The sequence below is a fragment of the Dama dama genome, chromosome 22 (assembly GCF_033118175.1).
Source record: "Dama dama isolate Ldn47 chromosome 22, ASM3311817v1, whole genome shotgun sequence".
Classification (NCBI taxonomy): domain Eukaryota; kingdom Metazoa; phylum Chordata; class Mammalia; order Artiodactyla; family Cervidae; genus Dama; species Dama dama.
In genome coordinates, this window is record NC_083702.1 from 36,517,363 (window position 1) to 36,539,749 (window position 22,387).

Genomic DNA, 22,387 nt, shown 5'->3' on the forward strand with positions numbered 1-22,387 from the left:
TCCTCTGAAATGTAGTTTGTGAAAGTTAAGATGAGGTCATTGGTTAAATCATACTGGTCAGGTAAAGCAGCTTTGTTTTTCTATTTTAGAAGTGTGATGGTAAATGCTTGGAGACACTACATCTATTTATAGATGGCCCCAGTGCCAGATCTGTTATCTCCTTTCCCCAGGCTTGATAAACGAAAGAATGCTGGACTGTGATTGGTAGCGTCTCCATTAATGAATAAGAGAGTCTGGAGAAAACACGTGAACAGGAAATTCAAGGGCACCTACTGTTGTTTTTATCAGTGCAGGAATTCTAGACTTGCAAATTATATCCTGTTCTTTTTCTGGCTGAAGAAAGGGCTTTAGTAAATAAAAGACAAAGAACAGTGTGAAATCCATTAGAGGAATACATTTGCAGTATAACAAGTGCCGGTTATCCAGATCATTCTTTGTAATAATTTGGTCCCTTCTGTTCTTAGTTTTGCTTAATGTTAATATTATAAAGCCTATTTGTTTCTGGCTAGAGAGTAATAATTTTTGTTTTATTTTGTTTTTTAAGCCAATCTCTAAAGGAGATTCTTTAATCCAGACTAAGGGAGGGAGTTTGGGGTTTTCCGTAGTTGAATCTCTCAAGTAGGATTTGTCTCTCTGAAGGTTAATATAACACCAAATGATTCTGTAGTTTTTAATCCAAAGGAAATTGTTAGATATGAGACATATAATTTAAAATCCATTAATTTTGAGTTCGGTTACTCACCATCATTTATAGAATGCAGACTGTGTGCTCAGCACTTTGCCAGGTGCTGTAATTTTGTTACAGAGATGAACAGGCATAGGTTTCGCTCTGATTAGGTTTTTAAACAAGGCATACACTTGCATGTATGTATAATTTGAGTGGAAAAACCATGGTGATCATGGTTAAATTATATAGTGTTTGGAAGTCGTTTTTCATCACTCTATATCCCTTCTGGAATTTGGAGTTAGAAGTTCATTTCATCTTTCTATGGAAGAATCCTTCTCTTCTTTTCATGTTTACCCCTCTTTCATAAAGACTTCAGGTTCGTAAATCTTTATCTAAAACTGGCTCACATTTTTCCTGCAATGCTAATGCAAACACTTTCTGTGGTTTGGAGTTGTTTTTAGTACCCCAACTTCTTTATGTTTCACAGAAATTTCCCCCCCAAATTTTGCTCAGTAATATTTCTGCCCACTTCTAGCCCCCTAGTTTTGCATCATCTGGGAAAGCCCTGACAGCAATAGGGCTTAATATTGGCCGTCTCCTCCTGCCACTTTGAATGGGCAGAGGTGTCCTGGGCAAGATAGTGGTCAATCTTTTTTTTTTTTTTTTTTAAAGATTCCACTTTCTCCTTATGCCATTAAACAGTTGAATATAAACAATTCTCTGTTTTGATGCCATGCTCACCAGCCTTCTTTGGTCTTTACATCTAACTTGCCTACAAAAACAGAGTGCATTTGCCAAAACATGCAAGTTTTCTGTTGCTTGTTTCTCAGTTTCTTATTGTGTAAATCCATAAATTGCCATCATGTCTTGTTTATCAGCCTCTTTTGAACTTTGTGAGGATAAAGTAGCTCCATAATCTGATCTCCCTGGAACACTGGCAGCTGAAGGCCAGACCCTGCTCCTTGGCCGACAGAGCAGAGCAACCTGTTTCGCGAGGCCCTTTGGCAGCCTGTCAGCTGCCACACCCTGAGTTCATTATGTATCCTTCTTTCTGACTTTCTAAAAGCATTTATGTTGTTTAGTCACTAAGTTGTGTCCACCTCTTTGTGACCCCATGGACTGTAGCTCCACCAGCCCCCTCCGTCCATGGGATTTCCCAGGCAAGAACGCTGGAGTGGGTTGCCATTTCCTCCTCCAGGGAATCTTCCCAACCCAGGGACCAAACCCGCATCTGCTGTATCTCCTGCATTGACAGGCAGATTCTTTACCTCCCAGCCACCTGGGAGCATTACTGATGTGTTATTTCTTTGTGCTTTTTCAAGGGGCATTATAAAAGGTTTTATTTATTAGTTTTTTTTCACCATTCACCTTTTGAAAGGAAACTATAAACCTTAGTTTATAGTTGAGTCTTGACCTTTTTTCCTCCTGCCGATTGGCAAACTAATTTGAAAATTCTCCTGTCAGCTACAGATATTCTGGACAAATCAGAAAGCATTCTTAAAATTTCTAGATATTGCTCTTTGTTGGAGTTTCTAAGTCCCCGCCCCCCCCCCCCCCCCCCGCCCCACCGCCAAATATTAAAAAAAGTAACAGGCACTTTTTAAAAGCAGTGTTTGAAGATAACTGTCTGTAAACTTAAAATTTATATGCCTAAAGGGAGTTCCCTCGAATACTGCTGCAAATGTCTACCTACCCGCCTTTTTGAGGATTTAGGATACATATCATTCCATTAACAATGCAATGTAATGGGAAGTCATACAGTAAGAAACTTTGTATAATCTAGACTTCCTAAATTTATTTGACTTCTTCCATTTCGAGCCAACCTTCCAGCTCCCCTCTTCCTCACCAGATCCCCTAGTGCCAGTTAGCAAACATGACTGGGGGTGTTTGCTCTGTACTATGCCATCCCCTCTTGTCCTTTCTTGACCTTTCTGCATGATCCTGAAACATAGAACATGAACCCAGTTTTCTGAGATCTCCAGAGATAATGTGGCAGCCTTGCCTTGGGCATCATTCCAAGTTTCGTCATCATGTTCAGTTGTGTCCGACTCTTTTCGACCCTGTGGACTACAGCCTGCCAGACTACTCTGTCCATAGAATTTTCCAGGCAAAATACTGGAATGGGTTGCCATTTCCTCCTCCAGAGGATCTCTCCTACCCAGGGATCGAATCTACTTCTCCTCCATGGAAGTTGGATTCTTTATCACTGAGCCACCTGGGAAACCATTCCAAGCCTAGTGCTCAAAAATCACTTGGCCGGGATAATTCTTGAGCTCATTTTATTCTTGTTTCAAAAATAACGCTCACTATTATTAAAGCACATTAAAAAATTAAGCTAAATGTCTAAATAATGTCTTACATTTGTATAATTTCTACGTTGTATTATCTCAGATGGCCTTAGACTGGGCCTGTGAGCTAGCCGAGCAAGTACTGTAATTCCTGGGTCTGAGGGGAAACTGACCTGAGTTCAGAGCGTTGTGGTGATTTGAATAGGACCCTGGTGGCTCAGATGGTAAAGTGTCTGCCTGCAGTGCAGGAGACCTGGGTTCAATCCCTGAGTTAGGAAGATCCCCTGGAGAAGGAAATGGCAACCCACTCCAGTACACTTGCCTGGAAAATCCCATGGACAGAGGAGCCTGATAGGCTACAGTCCATGGGGTCACAAAGAGTCAGACACAACTGAGCAACTGCACTTTCACTTTTTCACTTTCATGTGATCATTCAGCAGCAGAACCTGGATTAGATCTCTAAATATCTGACTCCAAGGTTCAATAAGTTTCTTTTTCCACAGTTGCCACCCTTTATAGGCAAGTTTTGCTGATTTTTTCAACTCTCCTTTCACCCTATCCCCCATTTGTGGACTCATTTCATTCAGTAATACCTACTCTGAGTCCAGTACAGTGCTATCAAGGTGAATGCTCAAGAACAATTCAGGGAAAGTTCTTGCCCAGAAGTGCTCCAAGTTTAGTTGGATAGGCAGATGACGTGATCAGCGCTTGTACCTGGGGTATTTGTTACACATGGCAGAGAGCACACTTGAAATAATGCCATTTGGTCTCTTCTGGTAAATTGATGTCTCTCCTGGCAGGGAACCTTAGAGAAGTCACCACAGTAAGGCTTCTGTCACACTGCGCTGTGAAGGATCTGCAGTAGCCCTGTAGATAGATCGTAGGACAGAACTGGTTCAGGAATAGGTCATGCCAGGGCTTGGAGGCGTGAAAAGGCCAAGTGAGTGGTGAGGAAGGGCAGCAGATGAGGCCAGAAAGGCAGATAGGAAACAGCATTCGGGTGGGGTGGGCCTCCGAAGCTCACCATCTGACTTTTCCAACTTTCAGTTCCTTTCTTTACTGGGCTGTTGTGGGGAAGAAATGCAATCATGCTTGGGAGTGCCATGGTCTTAAAGCCTCAGGCAAAAAGGGGGAAACTAATGAATAAAGTCTCAGAAAGTTTCTGATAGATACCAGCAGTCTGTGTGTGAGTTGTCCTTTATTTGTCTTGCTGAGCTAATTTGACTTGCCATGAACAATTTTAAACAAGTAATGTGATCAGCTTCTTGTTATAAAAAGATTTAGAGTAGCCAGCAGAGAAACAAGTTTATGATGTTAAAATAATAAGTGCCATTTTAGACATAATGAGGTTCAAGCAGTAGATTGAGGTATAAACTCACTAAGACAACAGTGAAACTGGGAGTTTGCCATAATTAAATTGTTTACTTTCAACCCGTGTATGACTTGTTTCACATGAAGAATGAGATCCCTGGAGTGTAGTTCAGTTCAGGTCTATATCCAGGGCTCTGTGTCTTGATGTAGTTAGTTAAGGAGAGGTTGGTGTTGGGGGTAGGTGGCAGATTTGGGAGAATACTTTTAGCTAATAATGCAATGTTGGATAGTTACACTGGCAATCTGGGTCTTCTCTAGTATGGACTGTTATGATCTCCCATCTAGATAAGCAAAAGCCTCTTTAATGTATGGAGCCATTCTAGGTTTTTTGTTTTGGGGTTTTTTTGAGGGGGGGAGCGGTGGGGTCTAGATGTGGACTATGGTGGGCAAGTCTCTAGGGTCGGTGCCCACCTGTAGCAGCCACCAGAGTTCAGTCTTAACATTCCTTATCTCATATAATTATCTACCTTATCTTTCCTTCTTGGTTTTTGTTGTTGTTATTTGTTTGGTTTTTGGCCATGCCACATGGCATGTGGGATCTTAGTTCCCCATCCAGGGACCAAACCTGTGCCCCTTGCAGTGGAAGCATGGAGTCTTAACCACTGGAACTCCAGGGAAGTCCTTACATTATCTTCTTTAAACCAGTACTTTGCTTGGCTGGCTCAATGGTTTTTAAAAGGTGGTACCTGAATGACTTTAAGTAAACAAATATTGTCCAGGAAAGATCACAGAACTTCCCTGTTGTCTCCTGACTTGATTCATATGTTTCTGTTTCCTGCCTGGTTCCTATGGGCATTTGAGTTTCATCCAAAAATGAAATGGACCTACCAGTCTGGAGTAGGGCACTAGACTTTGACCTAGCACTGTTTGGAATGGCTTAGGATTCAGGAGGAAATAGGGCATCCGTGGACTCCACTCAGAGGGGCTTGTTTCTGGGGCATCCTTGGTTAAGCCTGCACTTCCACAAGTCAGGGAATTTACATCCCACATGCTATGCAACGTGGCCAAAGGGGTTTGCTTCTAAAAGTAGTTTTTCCGTAAAACATAATACCCATGAGAATTGCTCTGACAGATGTTCATGTGCATATTTGATGTAACACTACTTGATTCATAGAATTTATATGGCAGAAACTACTTCTTGCTATTTAACTAAACTTCGTTAACTCTTTTGAAGATGTGTGTTTATTGGGTCATAAGTATTAGCAAAATCTTGTGGATTTTATTTAGTAATCAGTAGGACAGCCACAAAATTGACTGAACCTTTCTTGTTTTGAATGACTGGTGAATATGTATGTGAATGTGTCCATGTTGTGTGTGAACTGCTACAGGTGCTTCTTTACTGTGATTTACACCTGCCAGCCCAGAATTCATTTCTGTTGCTTTGGGAATGGTATATCTTTCTCTTTCTTTGCTATATTTACTGAATACTGTATTTCTTTATTATATTATGTTACAATAATGTGAAAGAAGTTATAACCCTATAACTGTTAAGGTACAATGTTGTTGCCTAGTAGAAATCAGACCATTTCTAGAGTTTGTTAAAAGAGATAGAAAGTTTCCTTTTCCTGTGAAATAATTTGTGTGTCTGTGTCATTCTAGTTTCTGTTGCTATGGCAATGACGGCAGGGTCTACAACCACCTTTCCGATGAGCAACCATACCCGGGAAAGAGTGACTGTAGCCAAGCTCACATTGGAGAATTTTTACAGCAACCTAATTTTACAGCATGAAGAGAGAGAGACCAGGTATAGTAAAGGCTGATTAAATTTTTCTGTGTAGTTAGATAAGCTATCATAAGTGGGATGTAAACATGTTGTCTGTTAATAATATAAATATTGTGGATCCTTGAATGCTTATTTTAAGTTTCCCATAATGACAGTGTACTTGGTTACTTGTTTTACCTTCACAGAACAGTGTCTTGTCCTGGCACCAATATACTTATATCTCATGTTAATTGATGTGTTAAACAAAATGTTTCTTTCCATGAGATTATGATACATCTTTATACTTTGTTTTAAAAACCTTTCTTTTAAAGAGCTAACTAATGAATGACTGCTTTTAATCCAGAAACATTTGTAGTGTTGTGTGTATATCGGTGGGAATGAGAGAATTTTTTTAAAAAATGACGTTATTTTGCCTTCAGAAAACTTACAGTAGGGAAGATAATGCACATGAATATTATATGAAAGGGTGCAAAATATGCCCCTTGAGAAGGGTGAAGAATGGAGAGGTTGTTTTTGACAAAGGCAGCTGGGAAGGCTTCGTCAAGGCTGGTGGCATTTGAACAGAGCCCCTAAGGAAGAGTACTATTAAATATGCATGAAAGGGAGAAGGGAGAGGTTAACAAGCAGGAGGGAGAGACTGGAGACAGAGGAAAGCACCTTCCCAGGTCAGGCTTTGTCCAGTTTAACTCCAGCTAGATTTTTACCGTTTCCTGGGAGCCTTGGACGCTTCAGATCAAAGCTATTCTCATGGTAGTAAAGAGCCTTGAAAAATTTTGAACAGAAGATCTAAATGGTCACAGGTGCGTCTCTGGAAGACCACTTTTGTTGTGTTGTACAGAATGGACTGTGGGAGGAGAAATTAGAAACAGGAAAGGATGTAGTCCCGGCCAGTGGAAAGGAGGCTGGCTTTAGGGTTATGACAGCAATAGTAGGGAAGAACTCAGTGAGAAAGATGGGAAGAACATGGCAGCTACCCAGATAGGGAAGGTGAGAGAAAGAAGTCATTGCTGGCTCTGAAATTTCACACCTGGGCCAACAGAGAGTGGTATAACTTAGTGAAATAGAACTTGAGGGGAAGAATCTGGTTTGGGATGTAATTTTGGGTGGGTCTAACTACAGATTAAACATGGCTGGGGAGAGTACAGAACTGGAAAGTGAAACTCAAGTGACTGTTCAGAAGTCAGCTTAGAGGAAGGAAATATAAAAGAGAGCTAAGGACGGTAGAGACTAGTGAGGAGAGTAAATGTGTCTTTGATCCAAATTCCTAGAGGAGAAGAGGAAAGAGAATGGAACAGAGGTGAGTTAAACTGAGTTCACCATCAGCAGAAATTCCAAAAGATTCAATTTAGGCAGAAGGCAAGTGAGCACACTCAGAGGATCTAAATATAAATATGTAGGTAAATCTCAGCCAAAATGGACTGTATAGAAAACTTCAAGAGTAATGGTAATATCTTAGATACTTTAAAGAATAGAACTAAAGTATTTTTCAACAGTAGCCTATCAGGAGGGAAGATCAGTGTGTCTTAAGGATAGGGATACAACATAGAAAGGGGTAAAGATTGATTAATTTCAAGCTTTGGCAAATTAAGAATACTTGTTATAATTTCTAGGGTGGCCACTAAAAGAATAAAATTAGTTTGTAACTTTCAAACTAATAGAAGGAAAAAAAGAGCTAGGGGAAAAATAAGTTCAGAGGAAAGCAAGGGAAAAAGAAAAACTGAAATACCTAAGAGTAAGCACAAGTAGAAACTGCACCATAAGTTAGAAATAAAGCATATAAGAAATTACCATAATTGTAAATATAGTGAAAGTCTGAAAGTGATCAGATCATCAAGGGAGACTGAATGAAGTAAAAGAGAACCAAGGAAGGAAAGTCCTATATTTTTTCAATGGTCACTTAAGTTACCATCTTTCTCAGTGAGAAAGATGGGAAAAACATGGCAGCTACCCAGATAAGGAAGGTGAGAGAAAGAAGTCAATGCTGGCTTAAAATTCATGAGAATTTTAAAGGTTCATTACTGTCATTTATTGCTGAAACCTTAAAGTAACTCAGTTTTGCCTTCTGTTCCCAAACAAAAGAAAATAGGGATAAAATTTTTTTTAAAAAAAAAACCACGGTAAGTGCCATGGAAGTCAAATTAAATAGCTCATGTTTTCTAAAAGCTTGTACTTTAAGGAACATGTGATAGATTTTTTAGGCTTAATTAATTGGGTAAATAAACCCAAATAAAGTACCAATCCCTACAAAGCTTAAGATCATTTCAGGAGGAAACTATGTTTTAAGAAGTGACAAGAGAAGCCTGTGGGTCTTCTCATTTAGGTATGGAAACAGATGACAGTTTTTGCATCTCTCCCCAGAAGGAAAGATAAGTTACTGAAGTGTTGGCTTTAGAAGGCGAGCATAGGGATTTGACAGAAGAATAAAGTTGTTTGTGTATTGATAGTCCCTCCTGTGTTAATGGTCCTCTGACTCTCTGGATTCTCCCTGCAGAGAAGAAAACTCAGATCATTCACCAAGCAGCTCTGGTGTCTAGAGGGGCATGATGGCAGACACAGAGTCCAGTATCAGGAACTTAGTCCATTCAAAGGGTTGGCCTCGGGCAATAATGTGTAAACAAAAGATAAAAATCAGTGTGATTAGCACCAAGGTAGGTGCTTATTACTAGAATTGAGGAAGTAAATGGAGAATATTCTTTGACATGCTGACTTATGAAGAGGCTTTAGATATTTTTGTTATGAATTTTCCTTAAGAAATGAAAAGAATCTTAACAGTGGTTTAGGAAAGAGCTTCCCTTTGGGCATATTGTCATAAATACCATGGTTTCAATCCTCAACCCTTATGGATAGATCTTTGAAAGTTAGCCTTTTTATAGTATGCTGCAAAACTAATTAGGAAAAGCTCTCCCAGATTTATCATTAGAAAAAAAAAAAGCAATACAATAGAAATGAAATACTAATAGTCACTTGGAAATGAGTTGCAAAGTGGATACTGCAGCTGTCTGTCTGGTTACCAGTTATTTTGTCCATACTGACCAACACCACACAGCCCCTCACCCCACCCCCACTCCCTCCCTAGTTTAAGTAACTTCAAGGGTACATTTTAAAATATTGAAGAACTGAACTTGGCTATGCCTAGAAAAGCAAATATTCTAGTAGTTAATGGGTTATTTTTTAATGTACATATATCACTTTCCAATTTCCCAGGAATTATAGCAGAATCAAATATACTTAATTGCACTGAACATCTTTCTTTGATTAACTAGGAAAATCAAGTTTAGAGGTTAAGTGAAGGATGTAGACAAGCTTTAGCTAATAAGCGTTAAAACCAAAGTTCAAGCACGGGGAAGCCTAAGGATATCCACCTTAAAAATTTTTACGTTTAGTCACTATAGCTACCTTTTTATACATCTAGTATAAACACTGATAAATGTTAATGATATTGGAGGTTTGAACATTAGATAGCAGAGTTTTCCATGTTAAAACACGAGTCACCTTTGCTAATAATTCATTTAGGCAGCTTTGGAAGTAAATTACTCATTTGGCTAATATAAGACAGCTAAATCTGGACTGGGCTTATATTTTGAAAAAGAAGTATTTATATATATATGTGTGTGTGTGTGTGTGTGTGTATATATATATATATATATATAAAATCACTCTTTTTAGTGATTATTTTGATTCAACTTGAAAGTTTTTTTTTAGCATAGCTAACTGAAGTGTAAACTTGAAAAAATAAATGTACATTTGTTAAATGGAAATACTTAAGACCGCATTTAAATTTAAATTAATTTTTCTTCTAAAAAGGCAGAAGAAATTAGAAGTGGCTATGGAAGAAGAAGGATTAGCAGATGAAGAGGTAATGTAAGCTGTAATTACTATGACTAATGCCTCTGTTATATACCTGAAAGTCACTAAATCTTAAATGCTGTCACTACCAAAAAAAATAGCATTTAGTTATGTGAGGTGATGGATGTGTTAACTAACTTTATTGTGGTCCACATTTCACAATATATATTCACTTGTATCAAGTCATCACGTTGTAGGAAATTCCCTGGTGATTAGGACCCCATGCTTCCACTGCTGGGTTTGATCCCTCTTTGAGGAACTAAGATCCTGCGGATCTCGTGGCATGGCCAAAGGCGGGAGGTGGGGGTGGAGATCACCACATTGTATACCTTAAACTTACACAATATTATGTGTCAATTATATCTCAATAAAAAGGGGAAAACTATAATAACTGTACAAAAGCTACCCTAGTGGCTTTTTCAAGTATTAGCGCTAGTGGTAAAGATTCCTCCTGCCAGTGCAGGAGACATAAGGGAACACGGGCTTGATCCCTGGGTCAGGATCCCCTGGAGAAGGGCACGGCAACCCACTCCAGTATTCTTGCCTGGAGAATCCCATGGACAGAGGAGCCTGATAGGTTACAGTCCATGGGGTCATAAAGAGTTGGACATGACTGAAGTGACTTAGAATGCACACATGATCTTATAATTTAGATAATGTGGATTTAATATTTGAACGTGGTCTTCTTACTCTGTTGCTATGATGGAAATCTTTGAAAGGGGGAAGCTTTTTTTTTTTAATTCTAAGAACATAATATTCAATGAATAGTACCTACAGTATTCTAGGTGTGAGGGATAAGAAAAGAGGGCTCCAAGAAGAATCAGTTAATTGCCAAATCTTCTTTAAAATTTTCCTAGATGTTTCTTAAAACCACCTGGTTCACTAGTCTGGTACCTGGAACCCAGTCATGTAAATATGTGTTTCTCCTGAAGATTCACTGCCCCCAGCTAGTCTCTCTTATGTTCTCAGCCATGTTCCCATCCCGTTTTCCTATACACTGCAACCAGGGTTACCTGTCAAAAACCAGATCTGACCAAGTCACTCTTGTTTAATACCCTTCACTGGCTCCCATGTTCTCTCGGGATAAGGCCAACTCTTCAACATGAGTGGATATACAAGTCCCTTTATAATTTGGCCTTTGCTCCCCTTTCTCTCACCTTATTTCTTGTCACCCCACCTCCAGGCTGCCCAACGGGACTGAATTATTTTCATTTCCTTGCTCCTGCCTATAGACTTTCTTCTGTGCATCTCTGCTGCTTGGAACTCTTCCTTCTGCCTGCCTGAGTTCCACTATTCTTCAAGATGTTTTCTGTCTCTTTCTAGGCAACACGTCCACTGGGATAGTATGCTATTCTTGTCCCTGGGGGAGCCTTAAAACCATCTTCCCAGAGTAGAAGCTCCAGATGTCTATTCAGCATTACGTGATCCAGGCTGGCAGAGGGCTGGGATAAATATTTGGTAAATAAATGAACAAATGGACAGTGGATCTCTCCCTAAAGAGTTCATAGATTAGAAGGAGAGATTATGTGTGTGTACGTATACAAATAGGTATACATGATAGAATGTGGCAAACTTTGAAAATATGGAGGGTTTTTTCCCTAGTTCAGGGAATCAGAAGAGGTTTCACAGAAGAATTAACAGTTGATTTGAATCTTAAAGAAATAGGTAGAATTTACATGATTATTAAGAGGTACAGTCAAAGTAATGAATATGTGCAGAATATTGCACTTTAAAAATGAACTATATGAAAGCAGGTGTCCAAAGGTCAAGCAAGTATCATAAACAAGAGAAGCTGGCCTCATTGGTTTCCTAGGGACATTTAGTCTTTTGAGCTAATATATTTTGCATATTTAATACACTTTTTTTTTTCATTTCCATGAAGAAATAGATTCTTTTTTTTTTTTTTTGCCTTGTTCTGAAGATTTTCTCCTCACAGTTTGTCTTTTGATAAAGAATACCACTTTTCACTTTGCTGAAAGAAAACGAGACCACCAGCCTGATAGTACCGGTTTCCCATGTCTGGCACCGGGTAGATGGAGGTGGCCTGGTTTCTGGGCTATCCTGTTGGCCCAGTGAAGCCAAGTTCTGCTTTTCAGGAGAAGCTGGAAATCTAGACTTGTATGAAATAATTTGCCTTTTTAAAATATTGGCAAGTTATTAGGATGATTTAAAAACAACTTAGGAGCCAAATCAAATGCATGTAAGAGTTGAGTATAGCCTCTCGTCCACACCAAGAGGTGCTAAGTACATCTAGAACTGTTCTCTGTAATTCTCTTTAAATAACTCACAGAAAATGTGAGGTGATTTTACCCCTAAAAGTTCTCAGTGGCCTAAAATAACCATGTATAAATATAAAACATCTAAAATTTTCAGTAAGGATATTAGAATCCCAACAATGCTTCTTGTTGGGCCCCATGCTAAGCCCTACACTGTCACAAATAGACATGGTCTCTGAACAAATGTACAGTGTGCTGGAACTATCTTTATGTGGGGTGGATCTTTTCAAAGTAAAATTATTTTATAGAAATAAATTCATCCTTAATGTATTCTGTAATAGAAACTAACCTGTGAAGTAGTTTATGAAAGTTGGTTGTGAAAACTAAACCATATATATAATGTGGCCATGAGAAGCATTTATAAGAGATGAAGTTGTTAGCTGATGTATTCCATATCTTAAAACTTCTCTGTACACTGTCTTCTACAAAAACTGAGCACCCTGCAAAATGAGCGTTTGAGGAATGGAGAAAAAAAAGAAAATGGTGTATTTCTAGTTTCATCTCATTTTAAATCCTACCTAACATGGAATATTACTTACTGTAAGGCAAAACCAAACTGCACAAGTTGAAGCTGCAAGAGGGCCTTGAAATGTTAAGCCTGCCCGTAGATTTCTGTTGTCGTCTTAGAGAGGAAAGAATATGATTACCAGAAATATGATTGCAACATTATTTGCTTTCCAAGATGACTTGATTTACACAAGTTGTGAGCAGATATATCAGGCTTTTTTCATCAGTTTTTTAAGAAATGTGAACTTGTTTCAACTCTCTTTGGACTACAACGTGGACTTTGATATTATGGATAGGTTTTTTTGTTTTTCCAGTACTATGACAGTGTCATAAGTGACTTCCCTTTTTCATAGAATTGTATATTTCATTCACTGTTATCTCCCTTTCACCATTTAATAGCTCTCTCCTGACCACATAAATATTGTTTACTTACCACACTATACAACCTGTCAAATAGTAATAAGCAATACTTTCTTTGACTGCCTCTCTTGTCTATCAGTTTTGAGCATAATCTATGAAACTGTGTGATGAAATCTTTTCCATTCAGATTAGACAAGATTCTGAATCTGCATCCAACTGTACATTGTTAAACATAAAGCCAGAAATCCAGCCTGCCTTTCAGAATTCTTATATTTAATCATTTATGTAATTTTTAAAAGGGTCTTTGCTTCTTTGCAAAATGGTGTTATAGTGCCACCGTGTGGCCTTTTAAAATTAGAGTCAGTTTATAACAAGCTACTTCTGAGCTATCCTTTTGTTTTAGTAATGATTCATTTTTCAACATTATTGACTCAAAGGGCATTTTTAAACAAAGAAGGTCTTCACTATTTCCACCACTGGTGTGACTTCATTTAGCTGTTTAAGGGTGTTTGGATTGAGGACATAATTTCTTGATTTTATTTTTGTAGACTTTGTTAGAAATATCAGAATTCCATTGTGTTGATGATGCATACTTGCATATTTCTAATTAATAATTCACTTTACCAATTTGGAAACAGTTGCACACAGGCGTAGGAAGGGACTATTTAGTGGTTATATCTTGAACTACATTTAGGAACAGTGCTTCTGGACCGTTTTAGTCATTTTGACTTTCTTTCTCAGACCTGAACCTCTGCATGCTTGATAGGGTTCAGTTGAAGATGAACTGGGGCTTGATTTTTTCACTGATTTTGTTTGTTACCCATTCTGTGTGACCTCTACTGTGGTGGTGTTCCGTTGTTAAGTTGTGTCCAACTCTGCAACCCCATGGACTACAGCACGCCAGGTCTTCTGTGTCCTTCACTATCTCCTGGAGTTTGCTCAGGTTCATGTCCATCGAGTCAGTGATGCCATCCAACCATCTCATCCTCTGCTGCCCGCTTCTCCTCCTGCCCTCAGTCTTTCCCAGCATCAGGGTCTTTTCCAGTGAGTCAGCTCTTCACATCAGGTGGCCAAAGTATTGGAGCTTCAGCTTCAGCATCTGTCCTTCCAGTGAACATTCAGGGTTGATTTTCTTTAGGATTGACTAATTTGATCTCCTTGCTGTCCAAGGGACTCTCAAGAGTCTTACGTGATTTCTACTGCTGCTGCTGCTGCTAAGTCACTTCAGTCGTGTCCGACTCTGTGCGACCCCAGAGACGGCAGCCCACCAGGCTCCCCCATCCCTGGAATTCTCCAGGCAAGAACACTGGAGTGGGTTGCCATTTCCTTCTCCAATGCATGAAAGTGAAAAGTGAAAGTGAAGTCACTCAGTCGTGTCCGACTCTTAGCAACCCCATGGACTGTAACCTACCAGGCTCCTCCGTCCAGGGAATTTTCCAGGCAAGAGTACTGGAGTGGGGTGCCATTGCCTTCTACGTGATCTCTACTAGGTTGAGCTAATTTGGCATAATTCTGTGTCAAAAAGCAGAATTTTGGTTCATGAGGGGAAAGAGAAGCAAGGTTTAGAACAATTAAATAAATGCCCATTCCAAGTGTAAGCTTCAGGTAGTTCATAATTTTTCTTTAATAGTATTTTTTGTAATCTTTGTGTAATGAATTGTGAAATTCTTGGCTTGGATATTTTAAAGGATTCTTTGTGTAATTATTTTTTTGTTGTTGCAATTTCATATTTTTAAGAAGTTATATGCCAAGTCTTAAGCACTTTATTTAAAAAATCTGCCCAAGAACAAATTCTACCATAAATAAGCCTGCATGGAAATACTGCTGCTGTGTGATTTCAGTGTCAGAAGTCTCAGCTGCTGTGAGAGAGCAGCCTTGGAAATTAGGGAGTTGACATAATTCCTTAGTAGATTTGTTAACAGTAAAAAATGAATATCAGAAATTATGGGGACTTCCCCAGTGGTCCAGCAGTTACGAATCTGCTTTCCAATGCAGGGGGCACGGGTTTGATTCCTGGTTTGTGGAATTAAGATCCCACATGCTGTGTGATGCGGCCAAAAGAAAAATAAAGAATGCTATTAGCATTTCCTAAAGTTTAATTTTTATTTTTGAATGAAGTTAGCATATGGATGAAAGATTATGTGGACTTGTTAAGATGAAATATTTAATGGAGTCTGTCTCAAAAATAAAGATTTATCAATTGTTAAAATTTTTTTTTAATGATTTTTAAAATTAATTTATTTTTTCCATGCTTAATGAATGTTCAACTTTGGTAAATAAGTTGTAGCACCAGTATATAATGTTTAAGATATGTTACCTTCATTTTAATATATCACATCTTTTAACACTATAGGCTTCCTTTGAAACAATCTGATTTTAGAAATCATCTTCCTAAAATGTTCTTTTTTAACAGAAAAAGTTACGCCGATCACAACATGCTCGCAAGGAGACGGAGTTCTTACGGCTCAAGCGGACCAGACTGGGCCTGGACGACTTTGAGTCTCTGAAAGTTATAGGAAGGGGAGCGTTTGGAGAGGTGCGCTGCTTTTTTAAAGTTGCTGCTGTTGAAAATATGTATCTTAAGATAGTAGCTTCATATGTAAGTAGTGTAATGTGTTAAAAGGTGTATTAAAGTAGCTGTGTTTTAATAGAATTTCTAAAATAACCAGCAACAGCAAATTACAGCACTGCTTTCTTTAAAGGAGCCTACCTTTCACCCCTAAATAAGTAGCAGTGACTGAAGTTGGTGCTATGAATTTTACATTCAAGGTGCGGCTGGTCCAGAAGAAAGATACAGGCCATATCTATGCAATGAAGATATTGAGAAAAGCTGATATGCTTGAGAAAGAGCAGGTAAGAGTTCTTTAGCACATGTAACCAAAGGAACATCTGCTGGCGAGGTGTTAGAGTAAGTGTTAAAACTGGGACTTTTTTTTTTTTTTTTTTTTAACTGGGACTTTTAAGAAAGAGAAACCTACACATCTTACTATTTAATTGATTATAGATGTTTTGGTAGCCTGTTTCATTGTTTCTCTCTGGTTAAAATTTCTTCCAAATTCATAATCTAGCTTATGTGTTCAGGCTGTCATAACAAAATACCACAGACTGGGTGACTTAAACAACAGAAATTTCTTTTCTCGTAGCTCTGGAGGCTGGAAGTCCAGGAGCAAGGCAGGGTTTCGTTGCTGGTGAGACCTTTCTTCCTGGCCTGCACACAGCAGCCTTCTCACCAAGTGCCCACATAGCCTTTCCTTGGTGTGTGCAGAGGGCAGAGAGTGACCCCCTGGGGTCTCTTCTTATAAGAACACTATCCCTCCCTGCTTATGACCTCACTAAACCTACCTCCTTAGAGGACCCCATCTCCAAATCCAGTCACAGTGGGGTTTAGTGCATCACCATAGGAATTTTCAGGGAGAACACGAGCCTTCAGTTCACAGTAAAATACCTTCTTCTCTGACTTCACTAAAAATAAAGGACAGTTCTCAGCACTCTCCGTCCCTATTACCCATCAGATAAGCAAACCAGTCTCCTAAGAATTTGCTGATTTTATTACACATATTTCAAAATCTGTAAAGGGCCCCTCTTGTGGCTTGGATGGTAAAAGATGTGCCTGCAATGCAGGAGACCCAGGTTTGATCCCTGAGTTAGGAAGATCCCCTTAAGAAGGGAATGGCTACCCACTCCCATATTCTTGCCTGGAAAATTCCATGGACAGAGGAGCCTGGCGGGCTACAATTCATGGGTTACAGAGTCAGAGACGACTGAATGACTAACACTCTAACACTCAAATTCTATAACCCCTCCAATTTTGTACTCCTGAGCTCTCTCCATCTTTCCTGTGACTTGGTGCAATTTTGGGGTGACCATGAATCCGAAGACATCGATTATTGTTGTTGTTCTATTATTTTATGCATCCAGCTGAGTAGACATTGTTAGAACCCTGAGTGAATACATATGCTAGTGAAAGACTCAACAGTGTGAGGGTGCAGAGGGAGATGGTACCTCCCTGGACCTAAAGCTCAACTGCACTGTTAGTCCCACCTAAACTAACTTTGTTATCATAACAGTATGATACTGATTTTTCATTTAAATATGGCCCAATTGAATTTTCACTGCATTATTTCACTTTATTTCTGTTCCATTCATTCAACAAGTATTTATTAGGTGCCTATGATGTGTCAAATACTATTCTAGGTTCTGGAAATACAGTAATTAACAGGCAAAATCTGAATCTTATTCACTGACAGTTGTGGGGAAAATGAGCAGACAGCTGTTTGAAATAGTCATGTCTGCCGAGTACTATGAAGACAGACTTTACAAAAGGATAAAGTGATGCAGATGACCTGGCTTTAGGAGAAAGAATTAGATGAGGTAAGGTCCTCTGCAAAGAGAATATTGACAAGAAAGAGTGAGACCTAATGATCAGGTAGAACGAAGATCCAGAGGCCCTGCAGCAAAAAGAATCTTGGTCTGTTCAGAGATGGAAAGAAGCCACTGTGGCTAGAATTCAGGGAGGGGGAAGAGTGGTGGGAGATGAAGCGGGACGGGGAGGCAGGGAGCAGATCACACAGAGCCTTGATGGTTGAGAAACGGTGTGTGGGTCCCCCTCCAGAAGCAGTGGGAAGTCACTCTTTTGCTTGAATGAGAACGGACATGTCTGCTGGATGCTTGGCAAAGATGGATCAGCCCCTTAGCTTGCAGGCAGGACAAACACGAGTTGGAGCCGGGAGAACACTTGAGAGACTGTGTAGCCGTGCCAGCCAGGATGTGATTGTGACTTACACAACGGTGCATGCTTGCTCAGTTGCTTCAGGCGTGTGACTCTGTGCAACCCTGTGGACTGTAGCCCGCCAGGCTCCTCTGTCCATGGGATTCTCCAGGCAAGAATATGGGAATGGGTTGCGTTCCCTCCAGGGGATCTTCCCAACCCAGGGATGGAACCTGAGTCTCTTATGTCTACTGCATTGGCAGGCAGGTTCTTTACCCCTAGCACCACCTGGGAAGCCCTGTAGAACAGTACAGGATTACAATAAAGTGGAAGAAAAGTCACAGATGAAGTGTATGACCTCATGGAAGAGCCAGCAGGATTTTCTGTGTCGTACTCTATATTGGGAGTGAGAGGAGGGGCAAGGATAGTGAGAAAAGAGGGAAGAACCAAGGATAATTCCCAGAGTTGTACCTGGAAATGGGATGCTTCTTGGTGTCGTTTTCTAATGTAGAGAAGACAGGGAAAGCAGGTCGTTCCTGACCACTCACTCTCCAGGAAGACAGGACTCTCTGCAGACAGCCTGCTTTCAGGATGAGAAGGTGACAGGAGCATCCAGAGATGCAGTGACAGGGGTTTTGTTGAACACCGGCTGATCTACAAGGAAAAGGTTAGAAGGCAAGGGAGGTCAGATATTGAGATGTGTTAGAGAATTACAGATAATGATGGAAATAAACAACTGAGTTAAGATGTAGAGCCTCCAAGATTAGGAGATAAACAGGAAACTTCTAACTAAGCCATATGGGATTAGTCCTGGATTGAGTTTTAGAGAAAAGACTAAAGGCAGAAGTGAGTTCTAGCCCGTAGTCTTTAGGTAAATGGCCACATGTGGCTGCTGGGCTTGAGTGTAGCTAGTCTGAACTGAAATACGCTGTGAAAAGGAAAATGCCCTACCAAATTTTGAAGACTTGGTGTCCCCTCCCTCAAAAAAAGAGTGTAAATAAATACCTCAATGATTTTTATGTTGATTACATGCTGAAATGATAACATTTTGGACATATGGGGGTTACAAAAACTACATTGTTAAAAATAATTCCACCCGTTTCTTTTTATCTTTTGTGTGGCTACTAGAAAACTGACATGAGTGGTTTGCATTTATTTCTGTTGGACAGCCCTGGTCTAAAATTTTTGCAGGAGAATCTTCACTGTAGTCCAACATCAAATCAAATCTCTTTTGCACTTTGGGGTTGTTTTTTTTCCTATATATAAATTAATTTGCTTTTGTCACCATTGAATTTCATTTTAGAAAATGTTTTTCCCACTTAATTCTAATATATTATTAAGTTTTTATCACTCTGCAAAATTAAATAGCAACTTATCTGTCCACTTTCCTGGTGGCTCAGACAGTAAAGCATTTGCCTGCAATGCGTGAAACCTAGGTTCGATCCCTGGCTTGGGAAGATCCCCTGGAGAAGGAAATGGCAACCCACTCCAGTATTCTTGCCTGGAGAATTCCATGAACAGAAGAACCTGACAGGCTACAGTCCTTGGGGTCGCAAAGAGTCGGACACGACTGAAGCGACTAACATATCTCCCCACTGTTGTGGTTCCAGATTACTGTGGATGACATTTCCTCTGCTTTAGAAACCTAGGTCCATTTTGAAAACATACCTGTAATCTGGCTTTAAGATACTTAAAAATGATTAATCAAGCCAAGTGTATGATGTAGTTGTTTATCTTGACAACACCAGAGGCAGCACCAGAGTTCGTTTTTCTTTTACCATCTCAAAATGCTTTGTAAAAGGTGGCAGGTAGGAATTTCAATATAATTTTTCACTTTATGAAACAGGTCCAAAGAAATTTTAAGTTTTTTGATGCCAGAAAACAAGTTTTTAATGTTTATTTTTGTGCTTTGATTTTTATCTTAGAGCATTTACTGTATCAGACCATAATATAGTAACCTCAGTTATTTTAAGCAGAGCATATTTTGTTATAAAGAAAAGGTTTACAAAATCTGTATCCTCATGCTTTAGGCCAGAGTTCATAATGGCACACAATGAAAATAGCAAAAGCATAAAATCAAATTATTCTATTGTTAATTAATATTTGAAGAAAGAATGTATAAATGTATCAGTGGGCAAATGTTGGATAATTAACTGTACCAACCCCAACCACTCAATTTGTTCACTGAGTGAACAAATCACTCAGTTCATAAAGTTTTTCAGTCTCCAAAATGTTCATTTAATAGTAACTGTAGTAATTATGTGTCTGGCAAAAGTCAGTAGCAAAATCTCAAGAAGTTATATAAGAATTTACTGTAGATCATGTTTATGGATATTATAAAGATTTATTATAACAAAATAATATAAAATCATTGTAAGTGTTTCAACTTCTTAAAACAACCTAATAGTTAAAGGCCAAGTCAGGCCCTTTGTCGGACTAGTAACAATTAAAAATAGTTTGTTGAGGACCCTGACTTTGTCATACCAATCTATAGGGCATTGCTCACTACTTAACTTTTAATAAAAGTCAGACCAGGACCCTAAATTTATATGACAAAGCCAAGATCCTTGGTTAGGTGGAGATTCTGGTTAGAAAATCTTTAGACTAACCATTTTTCTACCTCAAAAGTCTCAGCTTCCTTTTGTGATCCCACCTTTTCAGACCTGAAGATATCAGCTAAAATAAACTGTTTCCTGAATTTCTCCATAGTTAATGAGAATATGGTAATTGTTAAGAAGTAGGCTTGAAAAATGTGTAACATGTTACAATTATTTTTTCAAAATACATTCATCCAGGTGGCCCATATCCGAGCAGAAAGAGATATTTTGGTAGAAGCAGATGGTGCCTGGGTGGTGAAGATGTTTTACAGTTTTCAAGACAAGAGGAACCTTTATCTAATCATGGAATTTCTCCCTGGAGGTAAAAGCAAATGTAATAGCAATGACAGGCCAACACAAGCACATCTTTATATCTAGCTATGATTTTATTGATTATGTAAGTCAGTAAGCTAGGGATATTTCATACTTCTGGCTCTGAGGTTTTACACAGTCATAATTTTCTAATCATTCCTCCCATAATAATACTAATTTGAACCACAAATCAGATTGTTTTGAAGAAATGATAAAGCTGGCACATTTTGAATATTATCATTCTGTTTAATATATATAATTTTTTAGATCTTTGCAAGTCTAGAGTTGAGAACAAGTCCCCAAAGAAGAAGACAGACAGCCAAGTGGGCAAATGATAGGTGGGGTGAGGAGGAGAACTCTGGTTGGTCCACAAATAGATAAGAAAGCGTTCAGCTTTACTTATATTCAGGGAAATGCAAATTAAAACAAGAATGAGATTCCATTTCACACTCAACCATCTGATTGGTAGAAACATTAATAGTCTGATTGTGGGGGAAACCTGGCCTCTCATCTGTGCAGAAGAATCTCTGACTCTTAGGGAGAGCAGTTCAGAGATGCCAGGAAAGTTAAAGAGGCGTGTGTCCTATAGTCAGGGGTTCTCCCCCACATGTGCACAGGAGGCCTCATGGCAGCATTGTCATAGAGTGAAACCCTAGATGCAAGATGACTGTCCATCAGTAGAAGAATGGATAAATAAAACATGGCATAATTATGTCATGAAATATTTTACGGTAGTTGAAAGTCAGGAGCTGTATTTGATTCAACAGTAAGATCTCAGAAACCAAGAGAAATAAAGCAAGCTGTGGAATTATATGTACAGTTGATATCACTTATGTAATTTTAAAAACCATAAAAAAGGACTCTGAATTCATAGATTAATATATATGCATCTGAAAACATTTCAAAAATAAGGTGGAAGAACACACACCAAAGCAAATCCATGATAACGGCGACTCAGCAAAAAGAGGAAGGGGACTAGAATGGAAACAGAGGATAAAGAATCTGCATGGTATTTTTTTTTTTAAAGACTTGAAGCATCATGAAAAAATATTAACAGTTGTCAATTCTGAGTTGTAAATTTATGAGTGTTTCTTCTTTGTCCCTTGTAAAAGAGCAAAGTTTCTTGGAAACAAGAATGCCTAGAAGTGACCCTTTTGGTGGGATAATGACTTACCTTTGTTAGCCCAAAGAGTGCTGAGTGCTTTTGAAACTTAAATTTGAAAGGATATATCCCATTTCCAGATGCGCTTACACGCATTCATTTTCCCGGTTTGATATATTTTCCTCAGCAACTTACTTCTGGATGTTGAGTGGTAGATACTACATCATTATCAGTTCTGCTCTGATTTGATTTCAGATACTTTCTACCTTAAAACCATTACATGTCATGAAACTTTTCCTTATGCAGTGAGACTTTTTATTTGGCCCTAGAGATGGTTGGAAGTACTCTGGGTAGATCATAAAATGCAGAAATGAGGCTTAAGTTGTGTATTACAAAGACATCTTTTACAAAACATTCCCTCTTTTGAGGCGTTACTAATACAGGGTACTTACTCTCATTTACTTAGGTGACATGATGACATTGCTAATGAAGAAGGATACTTTGACAGAAGAGGAAACACAGTTCTACATTTCAGAGACTGTTCTGGCAATAGATGCGATCCACCAGTTGGGTTTCATCCATCGGGATATTAAACCAGACAACCTTTTATTAGATGCCAAGGCATGTGAA

General features: G+C 39.0%; 1 protein-coding gene across 5 annotated transcripts in view; it reads left to right on the forward strand.

Annotated features, from left to right (window-relative positions):
- Positions 1-22,387, forward strand: part of STK38L (serine/threonine kinase 38 like) — an 82,644-nt gene that overhangs the window by 50,004 nt on the left and 10,253 nt on the right. For all 5 annotated transcript variants that reach the window (XM_061125174.1, XM_061125172.1, XM_061125173.1 and 2 more), the window contains 6 exons: positions 5,926-6,070; positions 9,854-9,905; positions 15,452-15,574; positions 15,808-15,891; positions 20,542-20,665; positions 22,224-22,378. In XM_061125174.1, coding sequence (XP_060981157.1) covers positions 5,937-6,070; positions 9,854-9,905; positions 15,452-15,574; positions 15,808-15,891; positions 20,542-20,665; positions 22,224-22,378 — 672 coding nt within the window. In that variant the 5' untranslated portion in view covers positions 5,926-5,936. The remainder of the gene's footprint in view (positions 1-5,925; positions 6,071-9,853; positions 9,906-15,451; positions 15,575-15,807; positions 15,892-20,541; positions 20,666-22,223; positions 22,379-22,387) is intronic.